This window comes from Oncorhynchus gorbuscha, linkage group LG16 (assembly GCF_021184085.1).
Source record: "Oncorhynchus gorbuscha isolate QuinsamMale2020 ecotype Even-year linkage group LG16, OgorEven_v1.0, whole genome shotgun sequence".
Classification (NCBI taxonomy): Eukaryota; Metazoa; Chordata; class Actinopteri; order Salmoniformes; family Salmonidae; genus Oncorhynchus; species Oncorhynchus gorbuscha.
In genome coordinates, this window is record NC_060188.1 from 77,173,185 (window position 1) to 77,190,212 (window position 17,028).

The 17,028-nt window shown below is 46.9% G+C and overlaps 2 protein-coding genes across 4 annotated transcripts in view; one reads left to right on the forward strand and one right to left on the reverse strand.

Moving 5' to 3' along the window:
• LOC123999666 (bone morphogenetic protein receptor type-1B-like) overlaps positions 1-13,452 on the forward strand; it is a 151,104-nt gene extending 137,652 nt beyond the window's left edge. Inside the window, exons 4-13 of the mRNA XM_046305644.1 lie at positions 2,423-2,582; positions 6,043-6,145; positions 6,462-6,564; positions 8,649-8,745; positions 8,862-9,000; positions 9,299-9,491; positions 9,635-9,932; positions 10,141-10,316; positions 10,588-10,718; positions 10,845-13,452. Of these exons, the coding sequence (XP_046161600.1) occupies positions 2,423-2,582; positions 6,043-6,145; positions 6,462-6,564; positions 8,649-8,745; positions 8,862-9,000; positions 9,299-9,491; positions 9,635-9,932; positions 10,141-10,316; positions 10,588-10,718; positions 10,845-10,970 (1,526 nt within the window). The 3' untranslated portion in view covers positions 10,971-13,452. The remainder of the gene's footprint in view (positions 1-2,422; positions 2,583-6,042; positions 6,146-6,461; positions 6,565-8,648; positions 8,746-8,861; positions 9,001-9,298; positions 9,492-9,634; positions 9,933-10,140; positions 10,317-10,587; positions 10,719-10,844) is intronic.
• A 471-nt stretch (positions 13,453-13,923) lies between these two features.
• Positions 13,924-17,028, reverse strand: part of LOC124000830 (netrin receptor UNC5C-like) — a 322,367-nt gene continuing 319,262 nt past the window's right edge. For all 3 annotated transcript variants that reach the window (XM_046307469.1, XM_046307470.1, XM_046307468.1), the window contains one exon: positions 13,924-16,629. In XM_046307469.1, coding sequence (XP_046163425.1) covers positions 16,470-16,629 — 160 coding nt within the window. In that variant the 3' untranslated portion in view covers positions 13,924-16,469. The remainder of the gene's footprint in view (positions 16,630-17,028) is intronic.

Here is a 17,028-nt window from a genome sequence, read left to right on the forward strand (position 1 = left end):
GTCCTGGGTCTATGTCTGGTCAGTCCTGGGTCTATGTCTGGTCAGTCCTGGGTCTATGTCTGGTCTGTCCTGGGTCTATGTCTGGTCTGTCCTGGGTCTATGTCTGGTCTGTCCTGGGTCTATGTCTGGTCTGTCCTGGGTCTATGTCTGGTCTGTCCTGGGTCTATGTCTGGTCAGTCCTGGGTCTATGTCTGGTCAGTCCTGGGTCTATGTCTGGTCTGTCCTGGGTCTATGTCTGATCAGTCCTGGGTCTATGTCTGGTCTGTCCTGGGTCTATGTCTGGTCTGTCCTGGGTCTATGTCTGGTCAGTCCTGGGTCTATGTCTGGTCTGTCCTGGGTCTATGTCTGGTCTGTCCTGGGTCTATGTCTGGTCAGTCCTGGGTCTATGTCTGGTCAGTCCTGGGTCTATGTCTGGTCTGTCCTGGGTCTATGTCTGGTCTATGTCTGGTCTATGTCTGGTCTATGTCTGGTCTATGTCTGGTCTATGTCTGGTCAGTCCTGGGTCTATGTCTGGTCTGTCCTGGGTCTATGTCTGGTCAGTCCTGGGTCTATGTCTGGTCAGTCCTGGGTCTATGTCTGGTCAGTCCTGGGTCTATGTCTGGTCTGTCCTGGGTCTATGTCTGGTCAGTCCTGGGTCTATGTCTGGTCAGTCCTGGGTCTATGTCTGGTCAGTCCTGGGTCTATGTCTGGTCAGTCCTGGGTCTATGTCTGGTCTATGTCTGGTCAGTCCTGGGTCTATGTCTGGTCTATGTCTGGTCAGTCCTGGGTCTATGTCTGGTCTATGTCTGGTCTATGTCTGGTCAGTCCTGGGTCTATGTCTGGTCAGTCCTGGGTCTATGTCTGGTCAGTCCTGGGTCTATGTCTGGTCTATGTCTGGTCAGTCCTGGGTCGACACTACCAGTCAAAAGTTTGGACACACTCACTCATTCAAGGGTTTTTCTTTATTCTTATATTTTATATTTGCACACTCTTGGCATTCTCTCAACCAGCTTCATGAGGTAGTCACCTGGAATGCATTTAAATTAACAGTTGTGCCTTGTTAATTTGTAGAATTTATTTTGTTCCAAATGCGTTTGAGTCAATCAGTTGTGTTGTGACAAGGTAGGGGTGGTATACAGAAGATAGCCCTATTTGGTAAAAGACCAAGTCCATATTATGGAAAGAACAGCTCAAATAAGCAAAGCTAAATGACTGTCCATCATTACTTTAAGACATGAAGGTCAGTCAATACGGACAATTTCAAGAACTTTGAAAGTTTCTTCAAGTGCAGTCGCAAAATCCATTAAGTGCTATGATGAAACGGGCTCTCATGTGGACCGCCACAGGAAAGGAAGACCCAGAGTGACCTCTGCTGCAGAGGATACCTTCATTAGAGTTACCAGAGTCAGAAATTACAGCCCAAATAAATGCTTCACAGAGTTCAAGTAACAGACACATCTCAACATCAACTGTTCAGAGGAGACTGCATGAATCAGGCCTACATGGTCGAATTGCTGCAAAGAAACCACTACTAAAGGACACCAATAAGAAGAATAGACTTGCTTAGGCCAAGAAGCACGAGCAATGGCCATTAGACTGGTGGAAATCGGTCCTTTGGTCTGATGAGTCAAAATTTGCGACTGTTTTTAAAAACGCTGCCTTTAAACGCTGCCTTTGTGAGACACAGAGTAGGTGAACGGATGATCTCCGCACGTGTGGTTCACACAATGAAGCATGGAGGAGGAAGTGTGGTGGTGCTTTGCTGGTGACACTGTCAGTGATTTATTTAGAATTCAATTTGCATTTAACCAGCATGGCTACCACAGCATTCTGCAGCGATAGGCCATCCCATCTGGTTTGCACTTTGTGGGACTATCATTTGTTTTTCAACGGGAAAATGACCCAACACACCTCCAGGCTGTGTAAAGGCTATTTACCAGAAGGATAGTGATGGAGTGCTGCATCAGATGACCTGGCCTCCACAATCACCCAACCTCAACCCAATTGAGATGGTTTGGGATGAGTTTGACCGCAGAGTGAAGGAAAAGCATCAAACAAGTGCTCAGCATATGTGGGAACTCATTCAAGACTGTTGGAAAAGCATTCCAGGTGAAGCTGGTTGAGAGAATGCCAAGAGTAAAGCTGTCATCAAGGCCAAGGGTGGCTACTTTGAAAAATCTTAAATATATTTAGATTTGTTTAGTACTTTTGGCTACTACATGATTCCATATATGTTATTTCATAGTTTTTAGGTATTCACTATTAATCTACAATGTAGAAAGGAGTAAAATAAAGAAAAACCCTTGAATGAGTAGGTGTGTCCAAACTTTTGACTGCTACTATTTGTCTGGTCTATCAAGGGTCTATGTCTGGTCTGTCCTGGATCTAAGCCTGGTCTGTCCTGTCGCTAAACCTGGTCTGTCCCCTCTCTGTGTCCCTGCAGCCAATGTGTTGGATACCATAGTGCTACTGAGGAACCCTGTAAGAGACAGGTCAGACAGCAGGAAGGAGGAGGGTGGGAGTACAGCCCTGGCTCCAGCACAGAAGATCCTCTGGTGTCACTGTTACCCTCACTGTTCTGAAGACTCCAACAATACCTGCAGGTATATTACACACACACACACACACACACACACACACACACACACACACACACACACACACACACACACACACACACACACACACACACACACACACACACACACACACACACACACACACACACACACACACACACACACACACACACACACACACACACACACACACAAATAGAACTGTGTTGCCACTATGGTTGGTGTGTGATTTTCAAACCATCTTAGAATCAGCTGTATCTATTAGCTTACATTCATGATTACACAACACAGGCAATCTGTTATTATCCTATAGAACGGCAATTAACTGAACAAAAATACACTGGTGGATTTATCAGGAACTCCAAATGTGTCACAGTGTGTCACAGCCACTGTGGAAGACATTACTGTAACTCAGAGGGCAATGGGATATTATTTAAATACAAGCATTATCACAGATTGATTTATGCCCTGCGACTAGTGAGGTCTGGCCTCTTGACCCCATCTCTGGAGACCTCCCATTCCTCACTTCCCTCATCAACTCATTCCAGACAACTGGCTGCGTCCCCTCGCTCCCCTCCTCAAGAAACCAACACTCAACTCATCTGACGTCAAAAACTATAGACCTGTATCCCTTCTTTCTTTACTTTCCAAAAGAGCGTGCTGTCTCTGATCAACTCTCTCGTTATCTCTCTCAGAATGAATATCAAGACAGGTCACTCAACCGAGACTGCTCTTCTCACAGAGGCTCTCCGCACTGCCAAACCTGATTCTCTCTGCCTTCGACACTGTGAACCATCAGATCCTCCTCTCCACCCTCTCAGGGCTGGGTGTCTCAGGCTCTATCAGATCCTCCTCTCCACCCTCTCAGGGCTGGGTGTCTCAGGCTCTATCAGATCCTCCTCTCCACCCTCTCAGGGCTGGGTGTCTCAGGCTCTATCAGATCCTCCTCTCCACAATCTCAGTCAGGGCTGGGTATCTCAGGCTCTATCAGATCCTCCTCTCCACCCTCTCAGGGCTGGGTGTCTCAGGCTCTATCAGATCCTCCTCTCCACCGTCTCAGGGCTGGGTGTCTCAGGCTCTATCAGATCCTCCTCTCCACCGTCTCAGGGCTGGGTGTCTCAGGCTCTATCAGATCCTCCTCTCCACCCTCTCAGGGCTGGACGTCTCAGGCTCTATCAGATCTTCCTCTCCACCCTCTCAGGGCTGGACGTCTCAGGCTCTATCAGATCCTCCTCTCCACCCTCTCAGGGCTGGACGTCTCAGGCTCTATCAGATCCTCCTCTCCACCCCTCAGGGCTGGGTGTCTCAGGCTCTATCAGATCCTCCTCTCCACCCCTCAGGGCTGGGTGTCTCAGGCTATATCAGATCCTCCTCTCCACCCTCTCAGGGCTGGGTGTCTCAGGCTCTATCAGATCCTCCTCTCCACCCTCTCAGGGCTGGACGTCTCAGGCTCTATCAGATCCTCCTCTCCACCCTCTCGGGGCTGGACGTCTCAGGCTCTATCAGATCCTCCTCTCCACCCTCTCAGGGCTGGACGTCTCAGGCTCTATCAGATCCTCCTCTCCACCCTCTCAGGGCTGGGTGTCTCAGACTTTCTACACTCTTGGATTGCATCCTACCTGGCAGGCCGCTCCAACCAGGTGACGTGTAGAGGATCTGTGTTTGTACCACGTACTCTCACTACTTGTGTCCCCGAGGGCTCGGTTCTAGGCACTCTCCTCTTCTCTCTGTACACCAAGTCACTCGGTTCCGTCATATCCTCACACGGTCTCACCTATCATTGCTATGTGGATGACACTCAAATACTTTTCTCCTTCCCTCCTTCTGACACCCAGATGGTGACACACATCTCTGCGTGTCTGGCAGATACTGTATATCAGCTTGGATGTCGTCCCACCACCTCAAGCTTAACCTCGACAAGGCAGAGCTGCTCTTCCTTCCGGGTAAGGCCTGCCTGCCCAAAGACCTCTCCATCACGGTTGACAACTCCACAGTGTCACCCTCCCCGAGTGCAAAGAACCTTGGCGTGACCCTGGACAACACCCTGTCATTCTCTGCAAACATTAAATCATTGACTCGCTCCTGCATGTTCATGCTCTACAACATCCGTAGAGTCCTATCCCACACAGGAAACGGCGTATGTCATAATCCAGACACTTGTCATTTCCCAGCTGGAGTCCTGCAGCTCGCTGTTGGCTGGGCTCCATTAAAACCTTGCAACTTCACCAGAACTCTGCAGCCCGCATGGTGTTCAACCTTCCCAAGCTTGACCATGTCATCCTGCTCCTCTGTACACTCCACTGGCTTCCAGTCACAGCTCGCGTCCACTACAAGACCAGAGTGCTTTCCTATGGAGCAGCAAGAGGAACTTCCCCTCCCTACCTTCAGGCTATTCTCAAACCCTACATCCCAACCCTACACCCCAACCCTACACCCCAACCCTACACCCAAACCCTACACGCCAACCCTATACCCCAACCCTACACCCCAACCCTACACCCAAACCCTACGCCCCAACCCAACACCCCAACCCTACACCCCAACCCTACACCCCAACCCCACACCCCAACCCCACACCCCAACTCTACACCCCAACCCTACACCCCAACTCTACACCCCAACTCTACACCCTAACTCTACACCCCCCACCCTACACCCCAATCCCAACCCTACACCCCAACCCTACACCCCGACCCTACACCCCAACTCTACACCCCAACCCTACACCCCGACCCTACACCCCAACTCTACACCCCAACCCTACACCCCAACCCCAACCCTACACCCCAACCCCAACCCTACACCCCGACCCTACACCCCAACTCTACACCCCAACCCTACACCCCAACCCCAACCCTACACCCCAACCCTACACCCCGACCCTACACCCCAACCCTACACCCCAACTCTACACCCCAACCCTACACCCCAACTCTACACCCCAACCCTACACCCCAATCCCAACCCTACACCCCAACCCTACACCCCGACCCTACACCCCAACTCTACACCCCAACCCTACACCCCAACCCCAACCCTACACCCCGATCCTACATCCCGACCCTACACCCCAACTCTACACCCCAACCCTACACCCCAACCCCAACCCTACACCCCAACTCTACACCCCGACCCTACACCCCAACCCTACACCCCAACCCCAACCCTACACCCGACGCTACACCCCAACTCTACACCCCAACTCTACACCAACTCTACACCCCAACCCGAGCGTCTGCTAAATGACTAAGATTTGAATGTCTCCAGCCACGTATAATAGTGTTTATTACATTAGATTTAGATGGTTGATATAACCTTCTCAGCACCATGAAATGTGTCATTATAAAATATCTGAGATAGTAAAATCCTCTCATATTATGTTGAACGATTGTTGGCAATGGATGATGGTGATGCTTGTGGTGGTGATGATCAAGATGTAATGATGAGGCTAGTGGTGGTGGTGATGATCATGGTATCTCTCCAGGACTGATGGTTGTTGCTTCACCATGGTGGAGGAAGAAGAGGGAAGTCTCCCTGTGCTGACCTCTGGATGTCTGGGGCTGGTAGGCTTAGAGTTCCAGTGCAGGGTAAGTATGCTGTGTGTGTGGCGTATATGGCAAAGCCATGAAGTGCAGGCAGTCACTGTAGAAGCACAGGCAAATCAAATGTATAAGCTCGTGTAAGTCGTTATAAACCATCTATGACTCAGTACATCTCTCCAAGCAATCTCTTAAAATCAGACCGTATGTACAATGACAGCAATGTGTCATACCAGTCTTGTGTAGATCACAGATTCTTCACCATCAATAAGCAACATTGTAAAAAGCCTATAGTCCTTCAAACTGTTGTTTAGTCATTCGGGTTGTGTAGATGTAGCAGTGTGTTTATGGTGTGCCTCAACAGGACAACGGGGGTCCCCATCGGAGGAGGGCTGTGGAGTGCTGTACAGACCAGGACTACTGCAATACAGACCTGCATCCTACTTTACCCCCACTGACGACCCCTGGTAAGAGACACAATTCCACCCAGTCAACACACTGACGACCCCTGGTAAGAGACACAATTCCACCCAGTCAACACACTGACGACCCCTGGTAAGAGACACAATTCCACCCAGTCAACACACTGACGACCCCTGGTAAGACACACAATTCCACCCAGTCAACACACTGACAACCCCTGGTAAGACACACAATTCCACCGAGTCAACACACTGACGACCCCTGGTAAGACACACAATTCCACCCAGTCAACACACTGACGACCCCTGGTAAGAGACACAATTCCACCCAGTCAACACAGTGACGACCCCTGGTAAGACACACAATTCCACCCAGTCAACACACTGACGACCCCTGGTAAGACACACAATTCCACCCAGTCAACACACTGACGACCCCTGGTAAGACACACAATTCCACCCAGTCAACACACTGACGACCCCTGGTAAGACACACAATTCCACCCAGTCAACACACTGACGACCCCTGGTAAGACACACAATTCCACCCAGTCAACACACTGACGACCCCTGGTAAGACACACAATTCCACCCAGTCAACACACTGAAACTCCTGAAACTCTTGTGCGCGAGTGGCTTTCACAGTTTAAACTGTTACAAACCACAGTGTAGTGCTGGCTGGAGTAGCGTGTGCTGCTCTGGGGCAGGAGGAGACGGGGGAAGCTGGGGAGAGGCAGAGGGAGGCAGATGAAATGGAGCCAGCAGGCTTGGCTTGTTCTCTCACCCTCTAATGAAAAGGACAGCCTCTCCCCAGGGCCTGCTTGAGTTTCCTGCCCCGCCACGGATGTGAGATATCTGTCCATCTGTCACTCCTCTAGCTACACACCAACAGTCACGCACACACACAAAAACAGATTGATTTGTCAAATGTGGCAAATTGTAAAATGAGGTTATTTTTGTGTGTGTGTCTATTTTCAAGTGTACAGTATGTGTGGGAATGATTTACAGGAGGCTGTCAGAAAGGCTGGCAGAAAGAGAAAGGCTGGCAGAAAGAGAAAGGCTGGCAGAAAGGCTGGCAGAAAGAGAAAGGCTGGCAGAAAGAGAAAGGCTGGCAAAGGCTGGCAGAAAGAGAAAGGCTGGCAGAAAGGCTGGCAGAAAGGCTGGCAGAAAGAGAAAGGCTGGCAGAAAGAGAAAGGCTGGCAGAAAGGCTGGCAGAAAGAGAAAGGCTGGCAGAAAGGGCAGCACTGGGCTTCAGGATTTGCCATGGCGATGTCAGTGTGACACCGGATCTGTGAGATTCAGGAAGGGGATGTGATCGACCACAAACTGAGAGAGGAGCAGGGAGAGATAGGAACAAGAGAAGAGGGGAGCAGGGAGAGATAGGAACAAGAGAAGAGGGGGGGTGGGGGAGATAGGAACAAGAGAAGAGGGGAGCAGAGGGAGATAGGAACAAGAGAAGAGGGGAGCAGAGGGAGATAGGAACAAGAGAAGAGGGGAGCAGAGGGAGATGGGAACAAGAGAAGAGGGAAGCAGAGGGAGATAGGAACAAGAGAAGAGGGGAGGTGGGGGTGATAGGAACAAGAGAAGAGGGGAGAAGAGGGAGATAGGAACAAGAGAAGAAGGGGGGGAGAGGGAGATAGGAACAAGAGAAGAGGGGAGAAGAGGGAGATAGGAACAAGAGAAGAGGGGAGCAGAGGGAGATAGGAACAAGAGAAGAGGGGAGTAGAGGGAGATAGGAACAAGAGAAGAGGGGAGAAGAGGGAGATAGGAACAAGAGAAGAGGGGAGGTGGGGGAGATAGGAACAAGAGAAGAGGGGAGGTGGGGGAGATAGGAACAAGAGAAGAGGGGAGAAGAGGGAGATAGGAACAAGAGAAGAGGGGAGCAGAGGGAGATAGGAACAAGAGGAGAGGGGAGGTGGGGGAGATAGGAACAAGAGAAGAGGGGAGGTGGTTGTTGGAGAGTACAAAGGAAGATCTCTGAGATTTAGCAATATTTGGAAGTTAACTGTTATAAACACGTTAATAGAGAACTGGTGCTGTTGAGGTGACTCCGTGTTAGGTTTAGATCTGTGGAGCAGACTAACTGCTCTTTCTCTCTCGCTTTCCCTCTCTCTCTCTCTCTGCTGTAGATTACGTGGACAGCAGTATCCACCCCATTGCTCTCTTCATCTCTGTCACAGTGTGCTGCATCGTCTTGGTACTCATCATCGTCTTCTGTTACTTCAGGTGAGAGAAAACACATGGACTTTGACTCTGAGGAGATTGGTAACATAGACCAATGTAATGCTATTAGCAGAATTGTAGCTTTGTATTACTGATGACTTTACCACTGTGTCTTCCAGGTATAAGCGCCAGGAGTCGCGACCTCGCTACAGTATTGGTCTGGAGCAGGATGAGACTTATATCCCTCCTGGAGAATCTCTGAAGGACCTGATAGAACAGTCCCAGAGCTCTGGATCGGGATCAGGGCTCCCCCTGCTGGTGAGACCTGAACCTCATCACACACACATCAGCAACCAGGTTCCACGTTTTATTGGTTGTATGTATGTACAGGATACACATGGTATACAAAAATGTCCAACAAAATGCTTACTTGCAATGGAGAATTAGTCCAGCAATACAGTGTTGTAGAAAGACCTTCCTCTCTCAATGTGCTAGTTATGTTGAATTAGATGTAGAAATTGTGATAATGACGTACAATGATATAGCATATGAAGATGTTGGTGATTAGTGTTGAGGACGATTATATTGATGACGGTGTGTGTTTTTCTGTGCTCAGGTGCAGCGCACCATAGCCAAGCAGATTCAGATGGTGAAGCAGATAGGTAAGGGCCGCTACGGGGAGGTGTGGATGGGTCGCTGGAGAGGAGAGAGAGTAGCCGTCAAAGTGTTCTTCACCACCGAGGAGGCCAGCTGGTTCAGAGAGACAGAGATCTACCAAACTGTCCTCATGAGACACGAGAACATACTGGGTAAGGAGAGAGGGAGAGATTGTGTGTATGTATGTATGTGTGTGTGAGTGTATTGTGTGTGTGTGTGTCGTTGCATGTATGTGTCTCTGTAGGTGTGTGTCTTTCTATCTCCTCAAAGATCTCCCCGTCTCCTTCCTACCCAGGCTTCATAGCAGCAGACATAAAGGGAACAGGCTCGTGGACCCAGCTCTACCTGATCACAGACTACCATGAGAGTGGATCTCTGTACGACTACCTTAAGTCCACCACCCTGGACATCAAGGCCATGCTGCGGCTGGCCTACTCCTCAGTGTCAGGCCTCTGTCACCTCCACACAGAGATCTTTGGCACCCAGGGCAAGCCAGCCATCGCCCACAGAGACCTGAAGAGCAAGAACATCCTGGTGAAGAAGAATGGGGCCTGCTGCATCGCTGACCTGGGCCTGGCCGTCAAATTCATCAGGTAGGACAGGAAGGGACATGTGCCATGAGATAACAAAACATCCTTATAGAGCAGAATAGTTCTACTCCGTTATCTTTGTATACTTTCCCCTGGTAAAAAACATCAGCATCAGTCCAAACTATGGAATCAGTCTGGCAATACACATTTATACAAAGACAGTGTTGCTTTAAAAATGCAATCTTTCTCCCCCTAATCCTCCCTCTCTCAGTGACACCAACGAGGTGGACATCCCTCCCAACACCAGGGTGGGCACTAAGCGCTACATGCCCCCAGAGGTCCTGGACGAGAGTCTGAACCGGAACCACTTCCAGTCCTACATCATGGCCGACATGTACAGCTTCGGCCTCATCCTCTGGGAGATCGCCCGGCGCTGCGTCTCTGGAGGTCCGGCATGGCCCACAATGTTCTGCTTTACAATGTTTAATATAATTTTCATATGTAAAGTGAGCTGATGTGAACTTTGACCTTATGGGCATTCAGACATTTGCCAAAATGCTGGACCGATTTGTATAGGTTCTTATTCAGTGTTGTTTTTTAATACTGTTCAGTTATTTTACCTTCTTCCAGTCTGTGAATTATCTTACCTCTATCTCAGCTGTGATGATGCAGTATGTAGAGATCCAACATCTCTCTCCATGTGACTTGTGTCCTATAGGCATCGTAGAGGAGTACCAGCTGCCCTACCATGAGCTGGTGGCCTCTGACCCCTCCTACGAGGACATGAGGGAGGTTGTGTGCATCAAGAGACAGAGGCCCTCATTCGCCAACCGCTGGAACAGTGATGAGGTGAGGAGACCGCGTCTTTGTGATTGTGTTGTATGCTTGAGATCAGTATATTCTTACATAGGTTACTGTGTGTGATGAGTATACAGTATATGATGATTTCTGACCTCAGTGTGTTTGTGTGTTTAGTGTCTCAGACAGATGGGGAAGCTGATGACGGAGTGCTGGGCCCACAACCCAGCCTCTCGCCTCACAGCTCTGAGAGTGAAGAAGACCCTGGCCAAGATGTCTGAGACTCAGGATATCAAACTGTGACACGCTGCTACTGCCACATAGAGACACTCAACACCTAGAGACATGTCCATGGCCTAGTGCCACTCTGCCAGGACCACGGGAGGAGGGCAAGGCGAGTGGGAGAGAGATGGTCAGGGTCTGCTCTCTTTTTGCCCATTCCTCTGCCACCTCTGGGATAGAGAGTGTCCCAGTGGGCAGGGTCTGGTCTGGTGTTGCTTTCTGTGAAAGCTGATTGGCTCTCTAAATGAAGGGGGAACACAAGGACAGACAGTGCCCTATGCAGGAGAGGAGGAGTCACTCTCTCCCTCACAGTAGAGGGTTAGGAGGGTGGGGGTCCTGCTCTGTCCATCTAAAGCCATATAACAGTGTTTGTTTTTGTGGTAACACTTTATTTGAACTAGCCACCATCAATCCCCTTCAAACCAATGTCAGAATGTTCATGAAACTGTGACATGTTTACAACATTTATGTAGAGTTATGAGGCTAGTTCAAATAAAGTGTTGCCGTTGTTGCCCATTGTGCTATTTATTAGTCTCTTTTTTTACAACTGTAGAGAAATCTCTACATACTGTTGGAAGTGAAGTATATATATATATTTTGCACCATTACTGCTTTAGAAACCTAGGCATTTGTTTCTTCTATTCACACAGGAAAACACACGGCTTCAATATTGACCTACATGTGGGCCATATGACTATCCAAGGGAGCCATTCTTAGTCCCCTGAAATGTCTATGTACTGTTTCAACAACTAACTATGGGAGAAAATGATACATCATGGTTAATACGCTTGAGAGGGATGTTACTCAGGCTAGCTGATGGTTAATACGCTTGGGAGTGATGTTACTCAGGCTAGTTGATGGTTAATACGCTTGGGAGTGATGTTACTCAGGCTAGCTGATGGTTAATACGCTTGGGAGTGATGTTACTCAGGCTAGTTGATGGTTAATACGCTTGGGAGTGATGTTACTCAGGCTAGCTGATGGTTAATACGCTTGGGAGTGATGTTACTCAGGCTAGTTGATGGTTAATACGCTTGGGAGTGATGTTACTCAGGCTAGCTGATAGTTAATACGCTTGGGAGTGATGTTACTCAGGCTAGCTGATGGTTAATACGCTTGGGAGTGATGTTACTCAGGCTAGCTGATGGTTAATACGCTTGGGAGTGATGTTACTCAGGCTAGTTGATGGTTAATACGCTTGGGAGTGATGTTACTCAGGCTAGCTGATGGTTAATACGCTTGGGAGTGATGTTACTCAGGCTAGCTGATGGTTAATACGCTTGGGAGTGATGTTACTCAGGCTAGTTGATGGTTAATACGCTTGGGAGTGATGTTACTCAGGCTAGCTGATGGTTAATACGCTTGGGAGTGATGTTACTCAGGCTAGTTGATGGTTAATACGCTTGGGAGTGATGTTACTCGGGCTAGCTGATAGTTAATACGCTTGGGAGTGATGTTACTCAGGCTAGCTGATAGTTAATACGCTTGGGAGTGATGTTACTCAGGCTAGCTGATGGTTAATACGCTTGGGAGTGATGTTACTCAGGCTAGCTGATGGTTAATATGATTGGGAGTGATGTTACTCAGGCTAGCTGATGGTTAATACGCTTGGGTGTGATGTTACTCAGGCTAGCTGATAGTTAATACGCTTGGGAGTGATGTTACTCAGGCTAGCTGATAGTTAATACGCTTGGGAGTGATGTTACTCAGGCTAGCTGATAGTTAATACGCTTGGGAGTGATGTTACTCAGGCTAGCTGATAGTTAATATGCTTGGGAGTGATGTTACTTAGGCTAGCTGATAGTTAATACGCTTGGGAGTGATGTTACTCAGGCTAGCTGATAGTTACTACGCTTGGGAGTGATGTTACTCAGGCTAGCTGATAGTTAATACGCTTGGGAGTGATGTTACTCAGGCTAGCTGATAGTTAATACGCTTGGGAGTGATGTTACTCAGGCTAGCTGATAGTTAATACGCTTGGGAGTGATGTTACTCAGGCTAGCTGATAGTTAATATGCTTGGGAGTGATGTTACTCAGGCTAGCTGATAGTTAATATGCTTGGGAGTGATGTTACTCAGGCTAGCTGATAGTTAATACGCTTGGGAGTGATGTTACTCAGGCTAGCTGATAGTTAATACGCTTGGGAGTGATGTTACTCAGGCTAGCTGATAGTTAATATGCTTGGGAGTGATGTTACTCAGGCTAGCTGAGTCATGCCAATAAGATGGTCTCCCCCATGGTTGTCTTGTTACTGTAATATGAAGAAAAAAAATCTCCCCTCACGGTATTGAATTGTTAATAATAATATTGAAATGTATTGATACTGATGGACTTAATCATGTTAAATGTCAGTTTTGGTTGTTTGCCTTTGGCTTGTGTACAGAATAACTCCCTGACCGTCCAGTCCACCACTATGGCGTGTGCCTTATTTAATCTGTACATATGTGTATAAGAGAGTGTGTGGACCAGGAGAACATTCCCTAATAAAATTATGTCAACATCTATATCGTCCCCTTTTTAGAGGAATTAGATGATTTCTCTCTCTCTCTCTCTCTCTCTCTCTCTCTCTCTCTCTCTCTCTCTCTCTCTCTCTCTCTCACTCACTCACTCACTCACTCACTCACTCACTCACTCACTCACTCACACACACACACACACACACCACACACAAAATAAAACAGCAGAAATATCCTACAGGAATAGGAAAATCAAGGAAATCCCACACCTTGGGTCAAAGGGAGCTGGGGTTAGGGGTATGGTAGAGCAGGGTTTCCCAAACTCGGACCCCAAAGGGTGCACTACACAGCTGATTCAAATATCAACTAATCATCAAGGTTTGATTATTAAAATCAGCTGTGTAGTTAGAGGAAAAAACGAAACACGCACCTCTGGAGGTTGAGGACCGAGTGTTGGAAACACTGGTAGTTAGTGTTAGGGTTGAACCAAGATGTGGAAAAGGAGTCGGACTCTGCATTCAGTGTTGCATATAAATATAATTTATTATTAGTTTTAAAAATTATTTCTTACACTTTGTACAGGAACTTGACAGAGGAAATGCAATAATTTGCAAGTAACATGAGAGTCAGAACAAGAATTAGCTACGTTCTCACTATACAATATTACCCATGAAGCCTCAGGAGAACGATGGAATGCAACAGCTAGCACTTTTCAGTACCTACATTTTGTTTATAAAGAATGCAAAGTTTGCATAGACGGCTTTAGAAAAATTCTCAACTGTCAAGACAAAATGATTTGAACCAAAACGAATCAAATGACTGTCGTCAGTACTGCCGCTGTAAAGGAATGTTTTGTTGACAGTTATCTTCAATTATTTTACACATACACTATCATACAATCCTTATACTGAATTTCCCATTTCAAATATAAATAAATAGATAATGCATAACATTTCCCATTATTTCCCCTATTTCTATTCCCCCCGCTCAACGTCAACAGCAACTGTCATTCAGTAACTTGGCGCGAAACAATCAAATGACACGTATTTTGACCTGATGAAAGAGAACGCTAGTGTGGAATTGTACATAATATTATGTCAATTATTTGGTAAAAAGGCAATCGTATCAGGCTGCATCAGTCCTAAGAAAAAATATATTTGTCTATCAACAAATGACCCATCTTCCACCTTGGGAGACAGACTCGCATCTCTTCCACTACCCTGGTTCTGTCTCATATGAATGAGGTCATCATCAGAGGACCATACATGATGAGAGCAGATTGAGATTCTCCATTATACGCTTCCCACTAGATGACCAACCTGCAAAGTCAGTCAAAATTGTCTATATTGGAAACATTTATGAAAATAAACTTTTTTTGTCTTGATTTAAGGTTAGGGTTAGGTATAAGGTTACCAGTGAGGTTAAGGTTAGGGCTAGGTTCAAAATCTGATTTTAAGAAGCTACATTTTAGAACTTCTGATTTTGTAACTTGGCCAGACAGTGATGACCCTACTATGCTGACTGGCATGCAGTGAGCGATAACTACTGAACTTTGACCTTTGATTGAATGACCTCTCACTGACCTCTCAAACAGTTCCATCTATCAGCATCATTGGTATTATGGGCTAATAAACCAACACTTGATAGCGCAATCTAAACCAAAATATATACTTTTCAAATTAAATAGGCAAATTGTAAATAATTGAAGAATAGAAAGTAACAAAAAATCATTGTAAAACAATAATAATACACAACAGGAATGACAACAGTTAATATTAATGATGACAGTCTTACTAACACTGTAAAAGGTTAGAGTTTTCAATGTTCTGCTTATGTACAGGTTGTTCTACTGGCTTTGTTTCAGTGACTGTACAGTAGGCGTCATTAACAAGAGAATCCACCAGGGGGCACGTTAACACAATGAAAAGAAAGGGAACACAAGAGAACTCCAAGGCTATGTTTACACGGGCAGCTCAATTCTGATATTGTTTTACTAATTTGTCTTTTGACCAATCAGATCAGCTCTGAAAAAGATCTGCTGTGAAAAGATCTGATTGGTCAAAAGATGGCTATGTGTAAACGCAGCCTAAAGTAATCAATATTAGACTGCATAAAATACAGGAGACATATTTGTGTATAAATAGATGTGTTAAATACAGATGTATATAGTCACCGAAACAAGTTCTTTCATTAGAAATGTTGACGAGTCCTTAAACAGTATTGTTGGTTCCAGGAGTTACCATGAGGATCCATAGGGCAGTTGAAGTGGGAGGGGCCTTCCCCACTCCCTCTGGCCACACCCCTTCCCATGTTCCTCTGCTCTGAGCATGTCTGTCACCACAGAGAGATGTCCATGAGGTAATCCAATATATGGACAGAACTATCAAGCGTTTCCTAGGAAACTGTATCAAGGTAAAGAAAACTGTACCAGAGAGAGTACAGACAGGGCTCACTAACATCCTAGTTCAATATATTGAAAGTGGAGCGCGGCTATGCTAAGTATATTGAACAAGATATAAACGCAACATGTAAAGTGTTGGTCTCATTTCTCATGAGCTGAAATAAAAGATCCCAGAAATGTTCCATATGCACAAAAAGCTTATTTCGCTCTAAATTTTCTGCACAAATGTGTTTACATTCCTGTTAGTGACCATTTCGCCTTTGGAAAGATAGTCCATTCACCTGACATGTGTAGCATATCAGGAAGCTGATTAAACAGCATGATCATTACACAGGTGCACCTTGTGCTGGGGACAATCAAAAGTCACTCTAAAATGTACATGTATACCATAGATTAATTAGGGCCTAATGAGTTTATTTCAATTGACTGATTTCCTTATATGAACTGTACCTCACAAAACCTATGAAATTGTTGCATGTTGCGTTTATATTTTTGTGTATGTTTGTGTGTGTGTCTCTATGGATGTGTGTTCTCTGATGGAAGAGAGGTCTTGCTCTGCCTGTCCTGTATTTATGCCTGTCCTGTGTTCCTCTCTCTCTTCTTTTCTCTGTGACTCATCTCTTACTCCTCCCTGGAACTTCCTGTTCTTTGAAGGACGGGTGTCAGTGGTCTGTTGCCATGAGCACGAGGTTCTCATGGCGACCCATCTCCTCCAGCACGGCAGCCAGGCGGCCGAGGTTCCCGTCAGGGAAGTGTTGGGCCTCCCAAAGGTCCAGAATCACCCCCGTAGGACTGGATTTAGTGGCAAAGTAATTCAAATACCTGATATATATATATATATATAGAGAGAGAGAGAGCGAGAGAGAGAGAGACAGCGAGAGAGAGACAGAGAGTGCAAGACAGAGAGAAAGAGAGACAGCGAGAGAGAGACAGAGAGAGCGAGAGAGACAGAGAAAGACAGACAGAGAGAGAGGCAGAGAGACGGAGAGAGAGGTTATATGGAGTTTGCATACTCTGCCTGTGCTTTATGAATATCCAGTGTCATCATTTAAATGAACAAAAACTAGTTTAAAAGTGGATGGTCAGAACTACTTTCATCCAGCTCTGAGCTCTCTGAAAGGTAGGGAGAGGTGGAGTAAGGAAGAGGTGAGGGAGGGAGGGGGAACGATGGAGGGTAAAGTCATCCCTCCTGCTGCTGGTTTAACTCCTACTGCTGTCTGT